Source organism: Etheostoma spectabile, chromosome 7 (genome assembly GCF_008692095.1).
Source record: "Etheostoma spectabile isolate EspeVRDwgs_2016 chromosome 7, UIUC_Espe_1.0, whole genome shotgun sequence".
Lineage (NCBI taxonomy): Eukaryota > Metazoa > Chordata > Actinopteri > Perciformes > Percidae > Etheostoma > Etheostoma spectabile.
The window spans coordinates 13534053-13561753 of NC_045739.1; the positions used below are offsets into that span (position 1 = coordinate 13534053).

General features: G+C 40.0%; 2 protein-coding genes and 1 long non-coding RNA gene across 14 annotated transcripts in view; 2 read left to right on the forward strand and 1 right to left on the reverse strand.

Annotated features, from left to right (window-relative positions):
• sycp2 (synaptonemal complex protein 2) overlaps positions 1-13991 on the forward strand; it is a 46899-nt gene extending 32908 nt beyond the window's left edge. For 10 of the 12 annotated variants that reach the window (XM_032519739.1, XM_032519745.1, XM_032519740.1 and 7 more), the window contains 13 exons: positions 1615-1773; positions 2013-2169; positions 2579-2886; positions 3800-4087; positions 4255-4300; positions 4571-4696; positions 8498-8691; positions 9709-9803; positions 10065-10164; positions 10767-10825; positions 12076-12154; positions 12902-12958; positions 13185-13991. In XM_032519739.1, coding sequence (XP_032375630.1) covers positions 1615-1773; positions 2013-2169; positions 2579-2886; positions 3800-4087; positions 4255-4300; positions 4571-4696; positions 8498-8691; positions 9709-9803; positions 10065-10164; positions 10767-10825; positions 12076-12154; positions 12902-12958; positions 13185-13241 — 1725 coding nt within the window. In that variant the 3' untranslated portion in view covers positions 13242-13991. The remainder of the gene's footprint in view (positions 1-1614; positions 1774-2012; positions 2170-2578; positions 2887-3799; positions 4088-4254; positions 4301-4570; positions 4697-8497; positions 8692-9708; positions 9804-10064; positions 10165-10766; positions 10826-12075; positions 12155-12901; positions 12959-13184) is intronic. The other 2 variants (XM_032519741.1, XM_032519750.1) reach the window with 2 other exon arrangements.
• The window catches only part of phactr3a (phosphatase and actin regulator 3a), a gene marked incomplete at its 5' end in the record, with an annotated part of 32773 nt that continues 18781 nt past the window's right edge, over positions 13710-27701 (reverse strand). Inside the window, 10 exon segments of the mRNA XM_032519752.1 lie at positions 13710-14328; positions 14677-14753; positions 15089-15229; positions 15350-15411; positions 15757-15812; positions 21882-22035; positions 22953-23203; positions 23515-23743; positions 24310-24525; positions 25149-25316. Of these exon segments, the coding sequence (XP_032375643.1) occupies positions 14313-14328; positions 14677-14753; positions 15089-15229; positions 15350-15411; positions 15757-15812; positions 21882-22035; positions 22953-23203; positions 23515-23743; positions 24310-24525; positions 25149-25316 (1370 nt within the window). The 3' untranslated portion in view covers positions 13710-14312.
• The window catches only part of LOC116691871 (uncharacterized), a 9958-nt gene continuing 8561 nt past the window's right edge, over positions 26305-27701 (forward strand). Inside the window, exon 1 of the long non-coding RNA XR_004332574.1 lies at positions 26305-26315. This is a non-coding gene — a long non-coding RNA (uncharacterized LOC116691871). The remainder of the gene's footprint in view (positions 26316-27701) is intronic.

A 27701-nucleotide genomic window follows, 5' to 3' on the forward strand; every position in this document is an offset into this window, starting at 1 on the left:
TGGATACAAAAAGATTTCCCAAGCTTTAAACATCCCAAGGAGCACTGTGCAAGTGATCATTTTGAAATGGAAGGAGTATCAGACCACTGAAAATCTACTAAGACCTGGCCGTCCCTGTAAACTTTCAGCTCAGACAAGGAGAAGACTGATCAAGATGACAGCCAAGAGGCCCCTGATCACTCTGGATAACTGCAGAGAACTACAGCTGAGGTGGGAGAGTCTGTCCATAGAAACAATCAGTCGTACACTGCACAAATCTGGCCTTCATGAGAGTGGCAAGAGAAAAGCCATTCTCTCAAAGATATCCAAAAAAGTCTCGTCTAAAGTTCCACAAGCCACGGGAGACCACCAAACATGTGGAGAAGGTGCTCTGGTCAGATGAAACCCAAAATCAAACTTTTTGCCACAATGCAATTATATGTTTGGCGTAAAAGCAACACAGCTCATCACCCTCAACACACCCCCCACTGTCAAACATGGTGGTGGCAGCATCATGGGTTGGGCCTGCTTTCTTCAGCAGGGACGGGAAGATGGTAAAATTGAAGGAAGATGGATGCAGCCAAATACAGGACCATTCTGGTTAAAACCTGTTGGAGTCTGCAAAGAACCTGAACTGGGATGGAGATTTATCTTCCAACAAGACAATGTCCCAAACATACAGCAAAATCTACAAAGGAATAGTTCACAAATAACGTATCCAGGTGTTAAATGGCCAAGTCAAAGTCCAGACCTGAATCCAATCGAGAATCTGTGGAAAGAACTGAAACTGCTGTTCCACAAACGCTCTCCATCCAACCTCACTGAGCTCGAGCTGTTTTGTAAGGAAGAATGGGCAAGAATTTCATTCTCTCGATGTGCAAAACTGATAGAGACATACCCCAAGTGACTTGGAGCTGTAATCGCAGCAAAAGGTGGCTCTACAAAGTATTAACGCAAGGGGGCCGAATAATTTTGCACGCACCACTTTTCAGTTTTTTATTTGCTAAAAAAAGTTTAAAATATCCAATAGATTTCGTTCCACTTCACAATTGTGTCCCACTTGTTGGTGATTCTTCACAAAAATTTATTTTTCATATCTTTATGTTTGAAGCCTGAAATGTGTCAAAAAGTTCAAGGGGGCCGAATACTTTCGCAAGGCACTGTACATGTCATCTGTATGTCTAAATATTTCAGAAAACATATCCGTAACACCACATGCTCACCATGTATTGCATGTGACTTTTGGTAGTGACATTCATATTGTTACATAATTGTAATCTGGTAACAAATTTAGCTAGTGGGCCTGTATTAGGTAGCATCTAGTCCGGCTTACCACATGTACAGTATGGTTATAATTGTTCAAGCATTATAAAGGAAGAGAGCTAATGTTTTTAAAACAAAATCACACTGGCAAACAACAAGAAGGGGTGGGAATCAAATTGTCTTTTGGCAAAAAGAATGTCCAAGAAAAATGTACAAAAGCTTGTCTCAACTGTAAAGCTTGTTGACAGTTCACACATCCTCTTAGTCTACTTTTATTGAAATCTGCAGAGTACACAAATCATTTAAACATGGCTGTATTAGTAGTAGACTGTTGCAGATACATTTCATTCCTTTTGGTTTATCATCCAACAGAAATATTTTGTTGGTCAGCAGGGGAAGAGTAAGAAGACCCGTTTAGAAGTTCCAGAGGTAAAGAAGAGAAATAATATCTCCCCCGAGCGGTCCCCAGATACATATAGGAGACAAGACAGCAACAACCAATCAGATCTGAAAAAGCCACCTGGTCTCAAGGTGGGAACACAGCCCTGTCTTTAGGTCCTTGCAGCTTACCCTTTGAAAAGTAGTATGCTTTTTGAATAAAGCACGTCTGATGTTACAAAGTTTATTGTGAAGATTTACTTTTTTTGGTTCCATTTGGAAAATGTTGATTAAATTCTGCAAAGAGAAATATATAGAATATAAAAATCAAAAGGCAAAACCATATCAAGATGTTACCCTTGTCTTGAACGTGAAACACTTTCTTTTTTCAGCAGCGGAGACCGGAAAATGTTCTTCCAGAAACTTCCAGAAAGTTAAATAAGAAAAATGTCGTCCCTGCCCAAGAACAGATGAATGGATTGAAATATTCCTGGGCTGCCCGCCAGACCTCTTTCTGTCCGTCTCCTCCTTTAATTGAGAGGATGAGATGTAAGATTGTGGAACTCCCATACTCAACAGTTAGATAACAGTCATTTCACTCCTTTGACATCAGTAAATGTATATTACATGATCCATTGTAGGTGAAAACGTTTTTGCTAATTCTATAACAGTGACCACATATATTACTTAAGAGCTCTTGACACTATTGGAACTTTTTTCCCAGCATTGAAAAGATTGTATAGCAAGATAATGTTTGGTTTTCACTTACTGTAGTGACACTGCATGTTTATTTCACTAGCTCAAGAGTTTTAAACTGTTACATAAATGACCCTATTGCTCTCCAACCCCTAACTGTAAATTGATATGTGGAAAAGCATGTATATATTGACCTCCTGCTCTCTGTCCAAACTCTGAGGCCAGCTGCTTAAACATCTGTGCTTATTTTGGACCCTCACAGCTGCTGAGAGGTCAGCCCAAACCTTTGGTTTGACCTGCTCCCCTCTCCTCACCCCACGGGGGTCCCCACTCCCTGTCTCCCCTGACCCACCCTGTGAGGACACCCCCTCGCCAATCCTGCTGCTGCCCAAACCTCGCTCTACAGTCAACAGTAAAGAACACTTCAGGGCCTGCTCTTTCAACAGTGCAGAAAAGAAGCACAACTCATCCAAAACTCAATCCATCAAGTCTATCCCCTCTCTCCCTTCACTGACCCCTATAGGTCAAACCCCTGCACACTGTGCTCTCACTGGACCTTGTGCAATAGAGGTAAAACAGCACATCTCTTACAACCCATGTACTGTAGGTCTTATGACCATACAGTATGTGGATTCTGTGTTAAAGGTTACAATAACATTTAAAGATTTTTAGTGTATTATAATACCACATGCTCCCTTTCACCTCAATGACACACAAAATGTGGCCAGTGTATCTGTGAATACGTTAAAGTAGTTAATTGCAGCTAGACTTCATTATCTTAAAAATGTTAAACTACTCACCTTTTCATTAGTTCTAATGATTGGTGGGGGTTTCTTGGTATTTAACATCTTTGAGTGATTCACATATCCTTTGCACTACATGGAAGTCATTGACTTCACTTGACAGTCATGTGAGAATCACTAGAGTGACATGAATGGAGTTTTGAATTTTTAGATGACTTAAGGCGTTCATAGACTGTTATGTAGGATTTAAGGAATTGGGTCTGTGACCTTAGCATTGCTGGCTGTAATTCTCAGGCCAGATGAGAAAATATGGGCAGAGAAAGTAATAAGGTAACACTTCCCTCTGTAAATAATCATTTTTGAGTTTTGAGTTTTTTTTATTAGTTACATTGAATCTCAACCTGCCCAACCCTCAACTGTTAAGCTGCTAATGGACAACATTAGAGGATAAATTAGAAGATACCAGATAAATGCATTTAATTAAATAGATTATGTTGAAATTGCAAATGATAATGTAAATAATTTAGTAATATGATTAACTCCGGACAGAGCATTTAATAGCACTACATCAATTTATTGTGCCTCTTAATTTATTGTTGATAATGTCTTTTTAATTTTACTGTCCCTAATCTATGACAGACATGATGATTAGATAACCACTAAATGAGTGGCCATATTTCTTATTGTCCATTATTTTGTCATCACTTCCTTTCCCTCTCCATTCCTTTATTTGTTTTCAGATAAGTCCAATCCAGCAGCATCTACCCTCAACACCTCGATCTCCTTTGTCTCTGTCCACTCAGCCACTGTTGACATCCACACTACTCGAGCTGGACAAGCCATCAATGCCCTCTCCTCCTCAGTCTCCACTCCCAGAAGACACCATCAACCACGGGAGCCATTATAGCTTTAGTAAAGTGTCTTCAGTATCCTGGCTTTCACTGAGCCAATCATCCACTAAGTCATCATTACTCACAAGAAGAGTAAAGGACAGCCCAGTTGCCCTGGCTGTGTCTCATAAAGCAGAGGTAGGGCTTTACCACACTTTATATTTTATGATTGATTGATTGTAGTTGAATGGATGGAGGGATGAGAGCACTGAAAGGACACTAATCACTGAGTTATGTAAGGTGATTTTTTAAATATTTTTAGCCAATCAAACAAACAACTAATGCATTACTGTCCATCCTGACAGAAAACACCATCTTCAGACCGAAAGCCTGAACAGCTTCTTATCTCAGGTAAAAGACCTTTTGTGTTCAACTTGGTTGTTGACAGGCGTATTAAAGATCAGTTGCTACAGTCTAATCCCACAGATAGATCCCATTTACACCTAAACAATGTTTAATAAATTAGTATAACATCACATCTGTGTAATAGTCATCAAGAGAATTAATTCTCCCAAATGGGGCTCCATGTTCAAATCACTGATCTGCTTCAAAGGGAACCCCTGTGTTAAGAAATCAGTGGTATACTGGGTAATGTATTATAACTGCTGTTTTTTTTTACAGGACCCAGTCGTAAGCGCCACACCTCCTCGTCCAGTAGTTCAGAGGAAGATAAAGAAGAGAGGAAGAAAAGCAAGATGAGAGGGCAGCGTTCTCCTCGGATTAAACCAAGGAAGTTGTTCAAGTCCTGTAAGTCCAGTTACCTGTGAATTAAATTAGTTGTCAATTCAGTCCAAAATCACACTTCCAAATGTCTTGGTAGAATCAAGCAAGCAAAACCCGGAGGAGGGGCTTCTCACTAAAATGAGAAAAGCTGGTCAACCTTAAGGGTCAGCCCACTTTAAGTTAGTGAGTCTGTGCTGTAGTTGTCACTAGCTCTGTGGCTAATCCCCTTCACTTTAACCAGCTGGTAGCAAAGCAAGACATGGGAAGTTGGCTTGGGTCTTCAGGAGTTGTAGCCCTAATGCATCCATCGTTGAAGCATTTATTCACCAACAGATAAACTGAACACACACTGCACTGCTGCTTCCACGGCTATTACGTTACTGTTACTTTATACTCATCGACAAACGCACCTTCATCTTTTTGTTGTTGTTGCTTTCTCTGTCTCTCTCCACCGCACACTTGTACTTGTTATTTGGTACTGGTACCAACAGTACCTTTTTGGGGTACTTTCTCTCTGTAATAACAAAAACTATTTTCAGTTGTAAAAATAAGTAAGTCCAAACCTAAACTCCTCTCTACCTTCCTCTCTCCTCCAAAACCCTACAACCTCCAGGCTTTCACCAGCCTTTCAGAACCATCCTGATATATAATCTAAGCTCTCCCGAAATGAAGGTGGACAATCCCAAATTTAAAATCTTAGTTTTTCTACATTATCATTAGTTAGAGTAGTGTGATTTGAGCTTTTGCTGTGGAGTTTTGACTGTTCATAGTTTTTCTTTATGTATTTTTATTGAGAACCAGAGATGCACCAGTTTTTGTTTTTTGTTTGTATTCCCCCCCAGCTGTTTGTGGTGTGGTAGAACATAACACCACCTTGCAACAACCACAAACCCCAGAGAGTAAATGAAACAAAATAGAAATGACAAATAAAACTAGAACTGCACGCAGTTTCAACGGGGTCCAAGCCTCCCCGCGCCAGTCGTCCCCAGCGAACCGGGGAAATGTCCTATGTTGATCAGAGCGCCCCCTAAGGGCCTGTCTTTACCAAATTTGGCAGTGAGCCTCCGGGCGGCGGGCGAAACAATCATTACCGGTTTGGTTTTTATAGCATTTACTGCGGCAGAGATATTGCAATTGCAAATTTCCCATGTAAATGCATTGACTTTGTCCACAAAACCAACAAACGTTGATTATAGCGCCCCCTAATGGCCCATCGTTACCAAATTCGGTATGAAGCCCCCCGGCGGCATGCCAAACAATCAACCCAAGTTTGGTGTCGATACCACGTATTTTGGCCGAGATAAGGCAAAGTCTGTTCGTGAAAAACACACCTTTTTGTATTTGTAGCGCCCCCTAGTGGCCAATGTTCGTGACATTTGTTACAGAGCCTCAGGGGATCATAGCAAGTAATATTGTAAAGTTTGGCTTTGATAGCATTTATTTTGACCGAAATATGGCAAAGTTTGTTCATGAAAAACAACCTTTTTTGTATTTGTAGCGCCCCCTAGTGGCCAATGTTCGTCAAATTTGGTACAGAGCCTCAGGGGGTCATAGCAAGTAATATTCTAAAGTTTGGCTTTGATAACATTTGTCTTGGCCGAGATATGGCAACGGAAATGTTTCCATAGCTAGCTACACAACTTTGTTTGCGCGTAATACGCACAATTTTTATCCTATAAATAATCTTTATGCAAACTTTTGTCAGGTTGGTCTGGAGATGGTATGTGCCAAGTTTCGTGCAGATCCATTGCACGGTCTCGGAGGAGATAGAAAAAGTAGGTTTTTGATAAATCGCCATTTTTCACGCATAAAAGTCTAGGCGGAAATGGGCGTGGCCTATATCACGAGATTCAGTAGGATCCAGGGAACGCGTGGATGTAAGGTTTTTAAATTTCCGATGTACGGTTTGGTAGTTATAGGGCCAAACGGTTTTTTTCTCTGCTATAGCGCCACCTAGTGGTGGAAGTGGGTCAATTTTTTTGGCTGAGGTCTTTGCGGACTTTTGGACCAGTCCTGAAAATGGCGCGTCGCCACCATGTACGGTTTAGGCTGCAGCACCACTTTTATGCGGAGAAGAATAATAAGAGAAGAAGGAAACCTCGCCTTGCGATACCGCGGTGCACGCATCCTCGGGCTTGGACCCCTAAAAATTGCATCCAACTTAGGAAGGAGAAACATGTGATTATTACAAATAGAGCTGCGTGGAGAAGGGTGAAGTAGCTTGAAATGCTGCCTGAATTGTCTCCATATGTTTTTACAGTGGAGAGTAAAATAGTGTTTTTGATGTACAAAGGACAACAGGAACCCAAAGGCTGATGCTGTCAGTGAAGACGAACGAGAATAATTATCTTCCATGACACACTGATCCGGTTTAGAGGGACTGCACCAAGTCCGAATTTTATCAATGTTAGTCGCCCAGTAATAAAATAACAGGTTAGGCAAAGCAAGCCCCCCGTTCCGTTTGTTTCCCTGCAGAATTACTTTAGGCGCCCTTGGGTTCTTACCAGCTCATATCAATGTCGAAATTGTTTTATATAGCATAAGAAAAAAAGGCAGAAATGGCAGAAATATTGGTAGAGACTGGAAAAGAAACAAAAGTCTGGGCAGAAAACCAGTATCGGCCAATCGGAACGGTAAAGCACCTGCCAGGATTTTTTTGCTGCCTCATTTATAGGGAAACACTCACTTTTATTGATGTTAAACTTATAGCCTGAAAAACAGCCAAATGTTGCCAGTATTTGCAGAATAATGTCCAGGCAGTTGAGTGGGTCGGTGATATAAAGTAGGAGATTGTCAGCATAAAGAGCTATGAGATGTCCTAATCCAGCCCTACAGACACCAGTAAGGAGTAGGGAGGATTTAAGAGCACTGGAGAGAGGTTCTATAGCTACAGCAAAGAGCAACGGGGAGAGTGGGCAGCCCTAGTTAGAGGGAAGTAGTTGGACCTCTGCGAATTAGTTATTACATAGGCCATAGGCGCAGATAAAAGCTGTATCCAAGAAATAAATTTAGACCCAAAACCAAATTTACCTAAAACACAAAACAAGTAGTCCCACTCAACCCGATCAAAGGCTTTCTCCGCATCTAATGATATAACAACTTCAGCAGACTGAGAAGTGTCAGGAAAAAGCACGATATTTAAGAGTTTTCTAACATTAGAAGATAACTGTTGTCCACTGACAAACCCAGTTAGATCTTCAGAGATGATATCTGGCTGGCATGGATCCAATTGACAAGCCAAGACTTTAGCTAATAGTTTTACATCTGAATTTAACAATTCTCCAGGCCTCCAACTAATACAATTCTCTGGACATTATCTTTCTTTAAGATAAGCGAAATCAAAGCCTGATTCAGAGTTGGAGGGAGAGACCCTCCCTCAAAGTAGAAGACGCACAAAGCAAGAATTACCAAAATTATATAGGAGGCAGCCACTACACGTCTTTTCCACTACATAGTTCAACCGGAGGTTGACTATTCATATGGTTATTGTCAGCTCACTCACTGTACATACAAATGTTGATTCGTTAGCTTGTTATAAGTTAGCTGGGCTTTTTTCTTTCAACCATCGTCCCAAATTTGTCTCACACTTGCAACCACTTTATTGGCATTGTCCTGACTCACTGGGACAGATTAAACAAGCTCCAGAAGCAACGTAGTCTTAATTTTCATATATTTGTCATTTTGATTGGGTATTGTGTGTGCTTTTGCCATGTGCAACCTGTATACCGGTAATTTAAATAATTTTATATATACTCTCTGTAACTAATAGTTTTTTTTGGATGTTATCTTTGCTTACGGATCAGTGGGTCTGTCTGTTACTTTCAGTCGCTGAGGTGTCTGTTGAGGGTGAGGTGAGCCGCGTGATGTCTTCTTCCCACTCAATGAGCTCCAGTCACTGGGGGGCTGAAGTGGGGGAAGGAGACATGGACATGGATGAGGATCTAGAGTTGCAAGAAAAAGCTGTAAACCCGAGAAATCTGTGCCAGCAAATCAGCTCTGAGTTGAAGAAGAAGTTCCAGGTTGGAAATGCACGCGTGCACACACACACACACACTTTACATGACATTTAAATAGTCAACAGGGAAAGAGAATATGCAGCAGTGTTTAGCTCCAGTTTTTCTTAAGGAATATCAAAATTCACTTAACACTTCAAAAAATAATGTGTTTTTTAGATGTGGTAACCAGGACCTTAAATTAACACCTGACCAATTTGCAACTGGCAAGTAACACTGTCAATCTACCTGCCACATTGGCAGGTAGCCAATGAGAATGGAGTGATTCAGATGCATAACTATCGGTAAGCGGGGTACGCAGTTGCTTACGGGCCCGGACCAATCAGGGGCCCGCATCACTGGATGACATTGATTGACAGCTGGGGCCGTCTATCGCATTTTCATTACTCGTGACAATCCCAGCAGTCCCATGTGGGCAGTCACTAACCAAATGGGAGTGAGAACAGGTCAATTTAATTTCCGTGTTTCTGATATAAAGAGAGTGTGACATCTCACCAACAAAACATACAGCGAAAGACCATGCAAAACATTTCAGACCGTCCTGCCAACATGTATATATTTTAACATCAAGGTACACTGTAACGTTTTTTTCACTATAAAGCTGCTGAAAGTTGCTGCTGTTTCATTCCTGTCGGCTCCTGCGTTCCCCCCGTGATTGACACACACACACACGCACACACACACAATCATACATGGTAGATGCAGGAAAAACCGCCAATGAAATGTACAGGATGACCTAATTGAGGATAGCTACATTATTATAGGTGCAATCATAAGTTAAAGTCCAATAATTATCAAAGATAGAGAAAAAGTGACTGTGGTATGTGGATTTTTAAATCCACCTGTCAAAAAGTTAACTTCAGGCCCTGGTGGTGACCCTGTTGGTTTGAGAAAGCTGTGACAGATGTTTAGACTTGATATAGTCTCAGAATTTCTCATCGTTTCTCATAATCTTGAGCCACTGAAATGTTGTTAAAAGATGCCCTTGCTGAACTACTATCTATTAAATGTGTTTGCATTCAGAACCGTTTTAATATGGTGGAGATTTACAACAAGCATTCTTTGAAGACCGTCCAGCAACATGTCTCCTCCCTCAGCATGCAAGTTACCAAATACAGGTCAGTTAGTGTGTAGTTAGTGTTGTAAAGTTAACAAGCTTTCCATCCACTTTCCATATAGGCTTATAGATTACAAAATGAATATGCAAATTTGATGTTTTTACCTATAAGATATTACCTAATTCATTACCCAAAGTTATTCTCAGTTTACTCTGTTAAATACAGAAGTATTTGTGTGTTTTACAGGCTCCAACTTTACAGTGTCCTGCTTTACATTTTAGATGTACGCTTCACTGGTTAATTCTCTCTTCTCTTGTACAGGACTCAGAGGCTTGAACAGGTTCAGAAGGTCCTCTTGGATGAGATCCACAAACTGGAGCAGGATGACACTGTTCTGAAAAGCATGGAGAAAGACCTGACTGTATGTCACTCTGTCTTTCTTAGACTTAGATTAGATTAGATAATACTTTATTCATCCTACAATTGGGAAATATACGTGTCTTCATCCACAGTACTACGTTTTCATTTTGAAACTGTTTTAAGACGAAAATGATGTCCATCCTAACTAGTTTCAGCACAGTTTTAGAACTAATGTTGTCCTTATTAACACGCCTAAACAATGCAAATCACAGACCATTCACGTCCAGGCTGATAATGGCACTGGACATGGGAATTGCCGCAAATTGCTTGAATAATAGCTTGCCTCCTGCTCATGTAGACAATATTAGCATTATAAAAGGCAGAATTTAACAGCTGATAGCACTGACAACAAGGTCAGTCAAGGAAGGTAAATTAACCTGATGTTGATGTCTGTTTTCTTCTGGAAAAGGGTCATATGACGAATGAAGGAGCAAACGTGGTTGGCTGCTTTATTGATTCCAAAAGTCTCCATTTCTGCCCGTTCAGACTAAAACGCAACCCCCGAGTTTTTTAACTAAAACGGGGTGGAAACGTGGAAATGAGATTGTCACTATGTTTATTTGACAAGTTTCTGATCAGTATTTGGTCTCTGTTCTCTCACAGATGTACTGGAAAAAGCAGACCGTGGCTTTCCATTCCTACCAGGAGCAGGCAACCACAAGGTGAAATTTAGACCTCTATGTGTGTTTGTGTGAGCACTGAAAGAGCCATAGTGTTAGTTTGATGATGTTTCTGTGCCACTACTGATCAAAATGTTTTATAAGAGATTGAATAACACACTTGTTTATTCAAGGGTATCTACCATGTCTCAAAAGTATTACATTTTATATTCTAAAACTAAGGCCTTTAAAGTACGTTTACAAAATATGACTTTATTTTTACAAAGGTCTTACATTTTTTCTTGTCCTTTCATACGATTAAATGCTTATCATTACGTCATAAATAAATGTACTTTGTGTGACATTACAATATACTTTAGTGTGACTTGGATGTTAGAAAACAGTACAGGTCTTGCAAATCAGTCAGTGAGTTGTGAGGAAAGAAAACAAAACGTCGTACACCTTGCTACTAATAAGATAACATTCACATGCAACGTTAGCACAACAAGCTGATTGGCGTGCAAATCAGTCAGATTATGGCAAGTGCTAATGAAATGGCGGAGCTGAAAGACCTGCAGATCAGCAACGGTGTCTGCGTCGCTCCACTGTTATGGGGTATGTGAATAGAAAGACAACCAACATAGTAACTCACATTCGAGGGCATCACTTAGATGTGCCTATCACCGGGACAAGGAAAAAACTAACCCAATTCCTTATTCAGGTTGCTTTCAAGCAGCCTTTGGAAGCAAAAGCAGATTGAGATAAAGCAGTCACTGAAGCAATTTGACAAGATCAAGAGTAACAAATAACCCCTCTGTCTGACTTTGCTCTTTTATATTGACCCCGAAATTGTTCCTTCTGTCTGTATATGAGTCGAGTGTCTCAGTTACTTCTGCTGAACTGCATCAGAGAAGTGTTGGTGTTAGATGGGTGAGCTGCTGCTCGCATAAATGCCTAAAACTGTAGAATTTATGTGTTGTGGTTGATTCGGAATCACTGACATGCAATCAAAGCGTCTAGTGGTTTGACTTTCAAATTGTTGAGACATATGAAAAACATGTAAAGCAAATCAAGTACATCTTTAAACCATTTTAAATGACTAATAAATAAATAAATACTACCATTCTGTCAACCAGAAATCCTTTTCCACACTGACTGCACTTTTTCAGAAAGAAATACATGTAGTTTATCAGTGTTACCCCTTTAACATGCAGTATATTTGCCTTTTTCCTTTACCTTGAGCTTGTGTTCTTCCACCTTCTTCTGCTCTCCCTCATTTGGTTGCGTGACTGTCTGTCTGTTCTTCCCTCCAGAAATGAGGACCTGAAGAAAGCCCTTCAGAGCAACGTGTGTCACAGCTTGGAGTATGAGGAGAGAATATTCACATCCCAGGTGTGATCCTCAGGCCTAACCTTCACAGTTAACATCTAATGTGACCCATATAGTTGCCCAAGCATTACACTTTTTAATCCAGTAAATCCAGTGCTCATGTTGCTTAGAATAAAGTTTTTAAATAGAGCATTTCACCTTATGGTACGTGTCTATGTAAGCACCCGGGGTATGCATTCTGGTAGTGTTGTGTTGACTTTTGAGAAGCGGGGCATCAAGTTGCCTGGTCCTTATTTGCATATTTATGCAAATCCGGGGCATACAGCTCAACTTGCTGCGTCTCCAAAAATCGTTTAAACTGACTCAGATTCAGCAACTGTGTATTTCTCGCATAAAATGCTTTCAGAAACAAACACTTATACAAATAAATACAAATACTAAACTTTCTGTAAAACAAGCCCCCATGGTGTTCCTGTTTGAAACCTGGGAGCAGGCACCCCACGAGTGAAGCGCTCATCCAATCGGGTGCAGCCAATGTGGTTGTAGGCGGGTGTAGCTTGTTTTCTTTGTTTGTCAGTGGTCATTGAAGAGAAGTTGATAACTGCTAGTTAAGCGGCAAGCGTCCAAGAGTGGGAAAAAATGCCTATGTGGTTACCTACCCTTAGCCTGTCAACTTGACTGTCCAATGATTTTTTGCTGAGTGGCCTAAATAACATTTTGCTTATCTCATTGTCTCATGTGTCAACCCTTCTCCTGCTTGTCCTGACTGTGTCATATTCAAAATCCTGCTGATCTGCCTGCTGTTCTCAGATGGGCCTGATAAGAAAAGACATGAAGTCAGTTCAGGACAGACTCCTCAGCGAGATGGTGAGCAGAACAGGACCCAGGTGGCCCTTCAGCGTGGATTAGACCAGAACAATTAGGCTGGTTTATATTTTGTGTCCTGCACTCTGTCAGCAGAACAATGCTCATTTGAAAGCCTGTAAATAACTTAACAGTCTTGAGAGAATGTGTGACTCAGATGATGTTGTGTAAGATTTTAAATTAAGTGTATTTCCTGAATCTTTTCTTTGTACTTGTTTGCCTTTTGTAGCAAGAGGGTGAGATCCAGAGTGTGAAAAGAGGCCTGCATGCTTTGTTTTTCCCCTGATGGAGCCACGTTTTGACCTGAACAAACTCCTGCCACGGGTCTCTACACTATAAACAAGGTTGTGCATTTCATCACATGATGTACACTGCGCTGTGTACTTCAGCTGTGCTGGTTTTATATGAAAATGTTTCTCTGAAGTGTTGATTGTTCCTAGTTCTGCTTTTATTGTACGTTGGATGTTTGGTTTTATTCTGACATGGATGTGTTGTTTCTCAATGTTTTTTTATCTGAAATGTCATGTTATTCTGATATTTGATTACATTTACGAATTTAATAATTTTAGTGTTATTTGATAGAAAGTACAGGTAATTTTTGCCACTGTTTTTTTTTAACACAAATTCCTGATTTATTCATGAAGGTTAGTTAAGTACTGAAAAATTACCAATTAAACATTTAAATTGTTAAATCTATTGTTTTTAAAATAACTTTCAACTGGATTCTTGATTGAAAATAAAACAAGCCATTCTTAAAAAAGACCTTGTATTTTGAAGACAAGTAGTGCTTACAAAGGTATTTCTCTTTTCAGTGAAGACATTAACAGTCCCATTCAGATTGACATACTGTATGTACAGTTATTATCAAATTCATCCCCAATACCACCTCCCCCAGACTGCACAGTCTTTACACAGTCCAAGTGACACATTATCAGTTAAGAAAAGGTGAAGCTGGTCACATGCACAACTTGTTCCCACTACACGGATCCACGCCGCCTTGTCAAAGGAGTTCATGAAATAGTACAAAAAAACAAAACAATGACTGAATGACAAGATTGTTTTTTTTCCTCCACTGTCATCCTGAGAGTCGGAGGATCCACCAGAGTCCGCTTCCACCAGCCAGCTTCTATATGGCGACATTCAGTAGTCTCCAGGACGCACTGACGAAACACATTACCATCATCGTCTCTCCCACACTCGTGCCCTCATACAGATGATATGATAGTCGCGGGTGCTGGAAGAATGTTAAAGACATACTGAAGACGAAAAGGCTCCAGGCTCTTTAAACCTTCCACCGCTGAGCAGCTTCTTAAAATGTCCAAACTCAGCATTTCTTCACAGAAGAAACTCCCTGCTTTCATGGCCGGTGGAACCTGGAGAGACAAAGATGCAGGGGAACCGTGTTTAAAGGGGAAAAGTACAAACCGTCACACTTGCATCCAGTCTTCCCTCTTGTGTCACTGTTCTGTTCTGTTGTTGTCACAACAAGGACTCCGGCTTCCGTAACAAGCTTAGCCAAGGACACCATGGCATTTTAATATTTCTCTCTGCTTGGAGGACAACCCCCTCCCTTCCCTTTACAAGCACTCCCATCTATCTTTAGCTCCTCGGAGCTCTCTGGATGAGCAAGGAGAGCTAAATTTAGACCACTGCAGCCTAGAATAGAACATGCGTGCATTCCCCAAAACACTACTAACAGACATACAATCCAGAATACTAACCTCGTTAGATGTTTGCTTGAGGCATGCACTTCCATCTCTGTACTTTTGAACTCGTTGAGCTCTTTTCGGATTGCAGCCTGTGGTGAAGAGGAAAAACAACATTAGTGCATCCCTAAGTACATCGTGAGCCACCGAGGTGCTGTAACCTCTTAACAGCAGCAGGAAGAGGAAACAAAATCAGCCTAAACATTTTTTTTTTAAATATGGGGGAATCAGCAAGATAAGCCGATAACAACAACATGCCATGCAAAGTCTTGATGAGCAAAAGGGTAAAGAACTTATGGAATTTTGTAATAAGACCTAAGGCCTAAATGCTGAATTTGTGACAGGTTATAAAAGTAGACATATATACAGCTGTTTTTTTCTTCACCGTCTAATATTATTTGTCTCTGTATTCCATACAAATACACACCTTGTCTGCTGCTGAGAGCCGAGTCCAGGGCTTGTCTGCTCTCCTGTCATAGTCCTGAGCTTTGGCCACCTCCACATAGTCACTGAAGCGGATCAGAATCTTTCTGTCTCGTAGTTCGTCTACTGTAGGCCGTTGGTTGAGCTGGAATGAAACATTGATAGCTGACTGCTACAAGAGTCTCCATGTGCATTGTGCATAGCCTACAGTGGAAAGACATCTTTAAAATATTTGGAAAATACACTCATTTTCAAAATGTTGTACCTTTCTGTTTAGCCGCTGTTTGATCTCCCTCCTCTCCTCTTGCTCTGTTTGGTCGTTTCTCTCTGGGGAAAAAGAAAACAGCCAAATTAGAAATTCACAATATATAAATTAGGGTTTTATTTTTATTAAATGATTTTACAAATATAGATTCATCACCTTTAAAAACTATATATATAAAGTTTGTTATACTATTGAACAGGGTTCCCAGTGAAGAGAAGAAATGTGCACTCATGCATTCTTCTGCTCCTCAATAATATGCTACACTGGGAAATCCGTGCTGTCACTAATGCATCATCTTGCCCTGGTTTTTGAGAAGGCCATTTACATATATATTTTAAATTATAAACATTAGTATTCGGGTGAGGAGACGGTAGTTTGGAGACAGAAATGGAAGTGTTTGAACTTACGTTTCAATATGTTTCTACTCTCCAGCTCCTCCACATTCGGTCTCTGGCTCAGCCTCCTGCGGAGAAACACCAAAACCACGTTTTGAACCATTTTGACTTCAACTGTTCCCTTGTCCTATCCTCTTTAAACCGGCTGTAGTTTTTTCACTGTGCGCGTTCTTGAGAGGAATCCCCTATGTCTCCATCTCGCATCCAAACCCCGGCTGTGATGCTTCTGCAGAGGCGCTCCCCACATCTGGAATAGTAAAAAAAAGCGCAAATCTCTTGTTTGAGAGTTAACCACCGAATTATTTTAAGATTTCAAGATGCTGCATCTCAGGTGTAGCTGTCGTATTGCGTTTGCTGTACACCGCAGCAGCAGCAGCAGCTCGGGCACTCCTCTCTACTATCCGACACAGACAACAGGCGCTTTTGAACTGAGTCGTGATGGGCTGCTGGTGCGCGACTCCCCTAGTTTCCCCGGTTACTGCATACATAATTAGTAGGAGGCGGAGCTTAGAAGGCTCCCACTTACGGCATCCCCAACCTCCTCCTAGGGTACACTAGGCTACTGGCACACACATTTTACCCACGTTGTTATTCATTTCAGTCACGTAAACACCTTTTTTTAAAGCAAGAAAAATCTAATTCAAACAGGAAATAAAATACTTGATAGATTGTAAATATTACTTTGACTATTCTATGATGTGATACAATTCCAATCTCTTCTTTGCTCTAATAACCAAGTTTAAACATTCAGATTACATGTACAGTAGTGCATTCCTTTGAAGCTGTCACGTTCTCCCACTATCAAAGCATTTAAAAGGTCTCCAAAATCCAGCGTTTTCCCGGAGTCCCCTGCGCGTGCTTTAACTATTGATACTTTGTATGAATAATACATGCGAGCTGCACAACATGGGCTCAGCTCCAGACAGCATGTGCCACTCCCCACGGCACACCTTCTAAGGCTGAAAGGACAGAAAGGACAGAATACCGCCACACAGCAGGACTCTCTTCATCCTCCTGACCCAAGATAACACTGGACACTTTATAGTTCTGTCCTTTAGAAGATCAAAGTTAGGTCACATGGACTGAGACCTGGGCACCCATAAATCAGGGGGCTCAATGTGTGTGTGGGGCACTTCTAAACCCTGTTTTTATCTTTAAAGTGAGACTTACACCAACTTTAAACCAAATTTGTGTGTCAACAGATGCCACCATCGAAACAGAAAGGCATCCGTAATAAACTGCATTATGTAACAAGCATTTATCCTAGATTTGTTTTCTTCATAAAAACACTGGCAGAGGAAACAAAGCCGGCTGCACAGACACAAAAACACACTTGTAGATATCTATTCAGTAATGAGTACACACAAGCAATTAGGTCAGTGTTAATACATGTATGACTAGACATCCTGGAATAACATGTGGAATATGAGTAAAAATGTAACACAAACACTAAGAAAGTGGTCTTGAAAAAATTTGGCATTTTGCATAATAATCTGTACATTGAAACTTGATTTTCTTTTTGTCCTGTTTGCTTTTTTATCTTTCTTCTCTGTGAGGTTTCCCTATTATCAAAGTGTAGTTGTTACTACTACTGGGTGCTTTCTTAGAATGTCATCAGGTGGGGAACAACCCAACACAAATGTTGTGCTTCACGACTCTTCAACAAACCAACTGTGTGTTCCCAGAGCTCTTACAGTGTTACCTTTTAAACAGATGAAACAGAAAATCACTTCCAAAGCCCCAGCGAATATGACCATCCACTGTATTATTGACCTGGCTACTGAGTTGCTTAGCAACAACACTTTTCCCTAGCAACACACTAATGGGGGATTTCACTGTTGCACACAGAGCTGTATGTGTTTTACAGAGCGTCTGTTGCTATTTTTAGCAACAGACCACTTTCTTTGCTGGTTGGAGGAATAAATCAGAGATCGCTGTCGATATGAAACACTATTTTGTTAAACGTTGGATATTATTCTTTGTGAGCCACGTGGCTCACAAAACCTTATTACACTACTGCTCGCAGCTGACAGAAGATTTGTCTCACCCACTGCTTTCTATATCTGGGTTTAGGGTATGATTTCATAAATAAGATTTTGAAAGGTATCCCGAGAATACGATGATGATGCATAAATGCCTGAGGGCAAGAGGGTTTCCATTTCCCCCTCAGGATGTTCTGAAACAAAATGAGTTAGACTAGAAAATCTAATTATGCCAGCCAAGGGAGGAATGAAAAATCCAAACTAAGGAATACAAAAGCAATGAGTGGGTGGCAGAGGCTTTCAGTCTGTTCTTTAATATCAGCTGCCAACTGTGCAAGGAGATACATTTAGCCGTTCCCAGCATTCTCCCTTTAAGTACAGTAGCAAGCCTACTTTATTTCTTCTGATAGACAGTAACTCCCCGACAACACATTTGTGGAGAAAAGGGAGATGCATTATTGAACAGTTTCATGAGCTAAGATTAGAAAAAGGGCCACAGCACAAGTGATAGTCTGGGAGTCTCTAAAGATAGAAAGGTCATCTATCACTGACATATAACGGACAGACAAGGTGTCATTATCCATTTTCTGCTTGATCAGCATCAAATGTAACGGTAGGTTTTCATTGTGAGCTGCAGATAGGACGGGGAAAAAAGCAGATGGAATCTATGGCGGGATAGTGTGGGAGTGTGGGATGGATTGTTTTGTCATTCATCATGAATGCCCAGGGGAAATGAGCTTTTTTCCTCCTACCATTTTGAGCTATATTTAGCCAGGATTTCCTTCCAAAAGTCTGCAGTATGCCTTCAATGTACACATATACTGTACTGTAGGATGAAAAGGCATTTTCTTACATTTGCTTGATACTGTAGGTGAAGAAATAATATTATAAATTATTTGAAGTTATTTTAAACCTATACAGATAATAACTCCAGACAAAGCAACAAACTTGAACAGATGCCAAAATCCTTTTACATGTACATACATTTAACACAGCCTTTAAAATCCTAGAGTTGTTTTTTCAGCAAAGTCAGCATGAAGCCCACCAATAAAGCTTAAGAATTCTTGTTGATCCTCCTGAAAACAAAAGGATTGGTTCAAGATCAATTGAACCTGGTGCTGTGTAGAACTATGTCTTTATGTAACAAGCAGCTGTGGAACCTCTGTCTTCAAAACAGACCCAGCTGGCTCCTATGCAAGCTACAGTCATGCTCCATCCTCACCTTTTTAAAAGTTTTGTTTGTGAACACCTATACATTTCACAAATAACAATAAAATATGCTCCTCCAGTGAATCTAAGAATACATCAGGGAGGCAGTATTCTTACTTTTCTCACAGACAGATGATAGATCTTGTTCTCTGAAAAGTGTGGGTGGCACTCAGTGCCTGGCTGCGAGTTATTGCACAGCAGGTTATGTAATTCTGTGGCGTTCCCCTGTTTGATACGCTGGTGTTAAAGAACTTGGGTCTTGTGACACATTCACACACAGGACTGCTGGCCTCAGTCTATGCACATTAATTTCTCAGTTGTATGAGAGAAGCCAGTTGTTCTATTCATGTCCTGGCAGGGGAGCACATCATCAACAGTGCGACTTGCACAGAGAGATTTCCTAGAAGCAGGGTCTGTCTGTCATCGTTGCACTACAGAATGACTGCTGTTGCTTTTGAGAACTAGTTGTTGCAGCAAAGGACTTTACTCCATTTGGCCTCCTTACTAGTTTGAATGGATATACCATTTCCCCACATTGGAATCTTCTCAGTTTTAGTGGTTAAGTGCTATGCTGGAATATAAAAAAAATGCTTCCCAGTACAAGGATTGGCAATGAGTGCACTTCCGTACCCAAGCTGCAAGTTCCGGGCCTGAAATATAAAGCCAAAGGGAAGTACCTTAAACTTGCATTTTGTCTAATTTCGAGCTGGGAGTGACTTTACTTGCTACAAAAAGAAAGTGACCCTACTTCTCACTTGATGAACCTCAGTAAACATTTTCCTGACAAGTTTATGGTCTCAATCACAAGTTTTAAGTATCCAATACAGCATGATGTTCAGTTTGTAAATTTTGGTCCCAGTTATTTTAAAATAGACAATAAACCAGTGCATGATTTAGGGCGGGGCTATTCGTCGACCTGTCAATCAGGACAGAGGCTTTGCAATGCTTAGTCATGGCACTATCTACATTCAAATACCCGTTAACTTGTGGGTGTTCTCTGTGTTTTCCTCTTAAACTTTGACCTTCTCACAGTGTGTTTTCTTTTCATCAAAGTTAATTGGAACATTTTGGCTAACTAAAAATGTCTTAATCAGCATTTTGTGCCACCTTGTTAACCAAAGCTAGTGCTAGAATTAGGTGGTATCTTAAGGGAAACTTTGCCAATTTTAAACTAGCTTGGTCAGTGTCCTGCCATACAGGCAAATGAATGGCGCCACTGCCTGGAGGTCCCCATTGACCTGCCCGCAAAACTCCGCTTGATGACTCGCATCAGCTGGTTGAAATTAGGTGACTTTAAGCTAAGCATTTAGCACAGCGCCATTGAAACCGTACACAACATTTGCTTAGATAGATAAAAGATAGATGGGAAAATTACAGTGTTACAGCAACTGTTGCTTAGCGCCATCCTTCCCAGCTTCACCCCTTTGACCAAATATGCTCACTTCAGGCTTCATAATACCAAGATGGCGACAGCCAAAATTCAAACTCTAGTTTTAAAAATGGCAGTCCACAAACCAATGGGTTATGTCACTGATGCTATTCATCATTTTTACAGTCTAAGATACATACATCCTGGTTCCTACTCGTACTTACAGTAAATGTAAGTACAGCGGAACAAGAACTAACAATTGGGACTTTTAGACAAAAGGAGAAATCACATATTGTGAGTAGAATAAGTAAGTACTGGGTACTTCAGGGGTATTTTAGAGGAAAGGAGAATAACTTGTACTGTATTTTGTAAGTACTGGGTACTTACGGGGTACTTTGGAGGAAAGGACAAATTACTTATATCGTAAGTACCGGGTACTTCTTAAATAATTATGGTATAACATAATTCACAGTTGTGATGTGCTACAAAAGCATATACAGTATATACTAATGATAAAGTATAGTAAAAACGTTTTTTTTTCTGCCCTTGTCATAGCAGACAATAATTTATTACAAGTGTGTCTTCGGCAGGCAAGCTATAGCCACACTACAGGGATTTATTATACATATGTCCTCTACTACATTTTGAAAAATAATGAGCTGAGAACTTTCAAACTTGGTGTATACTTTAGAAAATAACCTCCTAGCTGACATGTTTATCCAGAACTGCAGCAGCTCATATTTGGAAGCTGGAGTATAAAACACCTTTCTCAAGTACACAGCTATGGAAGACTCTTATTGTCATCCAAGGACTTCACAAATTACTCTTTTTACATAAGACACATGAAGTGTGTCTATACAATTGGAAAGTGTTGCCAATGTAACTATGAGGAAAACCCTCAGGGGGGCAAATCAAGTGAGAGATAGCCGAGCCTACTCGTAAAGTGCAGTAAAGTTTGCTTTAAATTGATTTAGCCTACACATATCATGTCAATATCCACACCTGCGGCAGCGAGGAGCCTTTTCATTTACAGTTCGAGGCTACAGTAGGCAATAAGTAATTTCTCATTTCTTCTAAAATACACCCACAAGTACCCCCAAGTAGTCTACCCAGTAGCCTACTTACTGAAATACTAAAATACTTACAGTAAGTTGTTTCTCCTTTACTCTAAAAGTCCCAATTGTTACTCCCTTGTTCCGCTGTACCTACATTTAAGTACCAGTAGAAACCAGTAGGTATTTATATGTACTGATTCATACAACGATATTGTACCGTAAGTTAAGAGGACTTACCCAGTAGGTGTTGGGTTATAGTGTTACATATTTATTTATTTTTATCCAAGAAGCAATTAAACATTCAGGTTTACACTGCAAAAAGGATTTCCCAGATCTGTCATGTGTTGTTGTTGCACCATGCATAAACAGGAAATTATTAACTAACTGCAGAGTAATAATAAAGGATATCTAAGCAAGGACATAACGAATAAATAGAATATTCTCTTACTATTATAATTAAAACATTTCATAATTATAACATTAATACTCAGATAGCAATGTAGAAAACATTTCCTTTCTTACTTTGCAAGTTTCATCTCAATCTGCTGGCGAATTTCCTGGCGCTCCTGGTCGCTCCTGGCTGGGAAGATGTTCCTGTCTTCCAACTCCTGCTTGCTGGGTCTGTTTCGTAGTTTGACAGTTAGCAGCTCCTTCCTTAGCCTGCGAGGAAGTGTGCCTGCAACCATGCATATACGCATTAACACACAGGAAACTCTAACTTTCTTTGTCTACTCTTTGTAAGAATCATATATTAACTATATGGAAAAATCATAGTGTAATTGAATTAAGCCTTCCAAACCCTCGTCCCCAAAATGCCCATGACCATTTAATGTCACCAAACATTTACGCCAAGTGATTGCAGCAGTACAGAGCAAAAACAATAGAAAACACATCAGATTGTACAGATGGTTCCAAACTGCAACAAAAGAAAACTAAACAATGACTTTATGTGTTAAATCAACATTAATTGATCCTATTTTCCACTTTATAACGGTAGGGTAAAATTGTAAACATCAGTTGACTATTCACACACACAGCAGCCACAGAACAATTGCTTTAACATTTAGTTGGAGTTGTGTTTTGAGCCACCTGACAATGTAAGTCCAATATTTATATCATTTTAGCTCTGATAGGATCCTTTGTTGGTCTCGTGACAAAACAGTGCAGTAAGACAAGGATGGAGTGCTACCAGTATAAATCAGAATCAGAATCAGAATCAGAAATACTTTATTGATCCCCGAAGGGAAACTCTGTGTTGTAGTTGCACAATATTATAAATAGAGTAGAAATACAAGAAATAAAGAAATATAAGGAATTGGATACGTACGGTATTTACATAAAGGAATGTTATTATACATTATTTACATAATTCACATAATTAAGGATTTGGAATGGTGAAAAGTTAAATAATAATAATAATAATAATAATTGTGGTATTTGAGATGTGAGCACATTAAAATGTAAGTGCCCCATCTAACCTCATAGTCATTATCTTATTTTAAATCCAATATGTACAGTACAGAGCCAAAACAAAAAATGTGGAAATGCTTACAGACTGCATTATAAATCACACTTTTAAGCTCTTCAACCCACCAGAGATGACAGAGTCATTCCAGCCCTCCAAGTCGGTGGGCAGGCCTGAGGCGTTTGAGAAGCACTGGTCCAGCCGCACATTCTCCTTATTCTCTTCTGCCTCCTTCTTGGGCCAGTCGGACCCTCCACCTCCCACACAGCTGCCTCCGAAAGATGATGTGTGTTGGTTCTCAGAGCTGCAGGAGCGGGAGAGCCGTCCGTCTGAACACCACAGCCTTGGGGGTGAGGCCTGCTCATACCCTTCATGGACACTGAGGGGACGCAGGGAGGAGGGAAAATGTAGGATGAATGTTGATAACAGTGGAAGGATAACGTCTGTAATTTAAATATTTTAAGGGTGTCATTTCACAAAATAAGACTTAATCTGTTCAGGGAGATATTTTAACAAATGGATGTATTGTCAGAAATGCAAGATTTGTTAGCAAACCTCATTATAGTCACCTAAGCATTACCTTTAACACCAGTAGTACTGAACAAAGCAACAATTGTTATTCACATTTCCAGTATGTCTGAGTGAGGACACTAATACAAACAGATGTATGGGGTCAACCTCAGGACTCACATCTCGTGTCTGTTCTTGGAAGCGAAGGCTCTCTGCAGTTCCTCCATAATGCAGCTAGGGGGCATGGGAGGGTGCATCAAATTGCCTATATGTGGGGACCCTGAGATGTTGGCCATGGGCCCTCGTAGTGGCAGGGTCATTGAAGCCATGCTTTCTGTGGCCCTGGGTGGAGGCTCCTTGGGGAGGTAGGAGTTTGGCAGGTGAGTGGGGAGCGACACAGGGCCTGACTCTGAAAGGGAGGGATGACCAGATGAACATTAGAGGTTAATTAACAAAATCTCTTTTTTTCTTTAATTTTCCGGAGTTTATCTTACTTATACTTAGCTGAAGTTTGGGAAACACATGTACATCTCTACTTGGAAACCCCTAGTACACTTGACTTGCACATATGTTTAATATGAGCGTAAAATTTAACATCAGGTAGGAAAATGTGAACACAGAAAGACCATTTCCTCAGGTTTTCTGGCTATGAAAATAGAGAGAAAACTACTTTGCCAATTTGTCAGCTGCATTCTCATATAATAAGAGTTTGAGGCCCAAAGAGGTCTAATTGTCCAATATTTCACACAAAAAAACCAAGCTTGGAGAAAGATGAGGCGCTTTGGTATCTCATCTGGTTGAGTGTGCGCCCCATAAACTAAGGCTCAGTCCTTAAAGCGGCGGCCCGGGGTTTCAGTCAAAAAGTCCAAAAAGTAGAATTTTGTTTGTTTTTTTGTTCCCCTCCCATTGATCATCTCAGGACCCCTCAGCTTCATGTTATATAAGATATAGTGACGTTTCCTTACAAGCACTCACCATCTCCAGTACTCAGCTGGGGCAAAAGTTTCGAAGGTACTTGTGGTGGGGACGTTCCTGAAGGAATCTCTTCCTCTGGTCTTTCTTCCGTCAGTTCGCCCACACCCTGTAGCCCCTCAGGTAAATCCCCTGCAGGGTGCACTTCCTCACCACCCTCGTCCTCCGGGAGTAGTACATTCTCCTCCACTCGTTCACAGTCCTGAAGAGGAGCAGCTACTGGAGTATATTAATGAAGGGGAAAAAAACATTCAAAATTCAGGTAAAATTAGTTTAGATGTAACTTTTTGCCTAGCTGTATAGGCTCTACCAATAGCATTTTCTACAATGACCAACGATATGGGAATAAACTGTATTGTTCTGGTTTTTTACATACAAATATGCATATAGTAGACCTCTCATGGCAGAAGAGAGTAGAGGCAAAGAGCGTCATTTAATAGTCTTTGCTGCCCTCTAATGGTACACGGGTAGGGAAACACTGACAGAATTGACAAACAAATGTCTCAGTTTCATAAAGCAATAGCTTTGTGGATTACATAAAAATAAAAAAGGAACAAAATTAAGTCAAAACTTTACTCAGAATACATACATATACACACTAATTAAATTATATCACAACACCAACCACTTTTGCTGTAAGAAAACAGTCTAAATCTCTCGCTGCCTTCATTCAGATTGGTTTCACAGTAATCTTACACTGTACACTCTTATATTGATCTACTATACAGCTGAGGAAATTCACACCCAGCCACTTTAAAAAACCCAATTTCCCCTCCTCTGATGCTTTTGCAGATTAATAATGTCCATTGGTTGACTCTGAGTACTGTGAGGGATTGTCCTACCTGGAGGGGGAAGCTCCTCTTCAGGACCAAGGTATTCCACACTGCTGACTGTGAAGTTTGGGTTCAAAGGTCCCCCGAATCCTCCAAGCAGGACTGCACCATCTGAGCAGCAGCCCTGGGTGGGAGAGTTCGGGTCGTGGCATAGAAGACTGCTTGATAATGCTACATCTGTGAGAGGATATGACGGGAGAAGTATGTCATTTTGTGATTTTTCTGTTGTGGAAAAACAAAACTATGTGATATTCATATGAATCATCAGCACTAATTAATGCATTCCTCCTGTTGCTTAATCTCTTCCATTTCTACTTGTCTCTTTTCAGACGGCTGATCTATAAAACAGCCTTTTGAGACCGTCTTACTTCCTTGATGTGAGTATTGCCAGTTATATTGCGTAGTTTAAACTAGGCCTGCAAAATTCGGGAAAAATATGAATATAAATCAATTTTTTTGCTTTTTTTTTAGCTTTGAATTGATATCACGATTCTCTGCCATGTTTTTTTTTCTCACAAAGTGTAATGTTTATTGTACACATGAACCATGACAAAACAAAACAAATTGGCAGTACCAAACATAGACTGTTTTTGGCATCTATAGCACATTGCGCATCACCACAAGCCTGTAAACAAAGAGAGGCCTCAATGAAGAGAAGGGAGGGCACTTTAAAACCTTTTCTACAGTCTGTTTAAAACTCACAGAAGCAAGTAGTAGTGTTTGAGATGCAGTTGGCTTGTAAAATTAAATGAGATTAAAAGTTTTTTTTTTTTTAATTCAAAGTTATTAAATAATTAAATTGTGAACAGGGTAAATCAAGATCACAATTTTATAACGATAAATCGTGCAGGCCTAGTTTAAACCAATATAATTGGGTTGATTTGAGGATTTATTTTCACCTTGTGCCCAATGATGTAGAAATGACAATTAAAAAACAACAACTTCCAAACGTAAATATAATGTGAATGAAAATACATATATATTTTTGGTTAAATAAATGTATATTATCAGAGGGGGATATTAGTCAATTAAAAGGCAGGTCCAGCTACTGGAGGGACGGACTGAGAAACACTGCAACAGACCTCTGATATGACCAACTGTCACCATTTCCTTAGTCTATATCGATGACGTTTCATTTACAGGATTGTTCCGGTGATGCTGGAAGTTCCACCGGATGTCCCTCACCTTCCACTTTCTTTGTGTTGGCATTCTAAACTGGTTGACCAAGATGATTGTGATTGGTTTAAAGAAACCAGAACACGTTTTTCTCTTCTCCTGGAATGCTGTGTGGACTAGCCAGACCCTCCTCTGCAGCACTGTGGAGGAAGGTTTGGCAGTGCGAGACTACCATTTCCCTAAATGACATTCACTTTCTGTCACCTTGATTCAATAGCACTCTCCATTACAGCAAGAGCATCACATTTAGCCACGTGTTCATACTCTAGATACCTGCTATGCCTGGTTTTAAAAGCAAGCACACAAGATGACTAAAAATATCAACTTTCAGTGGAATTGTATCATGACGATCTGATTGTATCGTGTAATCATTTTACAAAATAAAATCGTTGTCCAAATTAATGATTAGAAGAGAACTGTAAATGAAGATTAGCCTGAGCTTGTATCTCCTATGTGTTGCTTTAAATTTGAGTCACAAAGCAAACATACAGTTAGAAAAAAAATAATAATAATAAAAATAAATACCAGACAAAATCTGAAAAATTAAGGTGTTTCCAGAACACCCCTTTAATTTGTTAAAATGAAAAAATTAAAAATCCTTTTTTTTTTTTTAAATCATTGGAAAGTTGTTTAAGATTTTGATGTTTCTTTATTTTCAAGCAAAATGTTTTCATATTGTTTCTTGCTTTGTACAAAAAAGAGCAAGGACATATGGAATTTTGACAGGAAATAGTCGTAACTTGGGAAACAGGTCTAAAATCTTTTGAAGGACTTAGCCAAAAAACATTTTAGCCCTGATTGGTGCATCTGGACAGGGAGTGGTGGATTTTTGCCAATCATTCTACAGGCTGTAGGTGGTGCCAGAGGAGCTGGATTTCTCTTTTTTAATTACATGATTAATGTAGATCTACTGGAATATAGGGTCAGTTGCAGCAAATACCACAGAAAGTAAGTTTTATAAGTCTAACCTACTGCATCTTTAACTCTTGTGTATTGCATGAGTATGAGTAAGCGCATTGTGATCAATACTATCCAAAGCAAAACTCCTCGTATGTGTCCTCATACATGCCAAATAAAGCTGATTCTGATTCTGATAGACAGGCACACACTTAGGCTATCTCAGATGAGTCAGCAAGCCATCAAACACAGTTTGATTGTTTCTTCTCAAGCTTTTTAAATGGGCTCAATAAAAAAAAACAAGTTGTATAAAATTCTTCACAGGCGTTATTTAACATTGAGGACTGAAACAGTTGGAGCATGACATGCCACACCTTTTTACCAGCACCCTCTCATTATCTCTTCCTAATCTCATACATTAGAAGAGATGAGGAGAAATGTGTATTTTGTGTGTGTGTGTGTGTGTGTGTGTGTGTGCGTGTGTGTGTG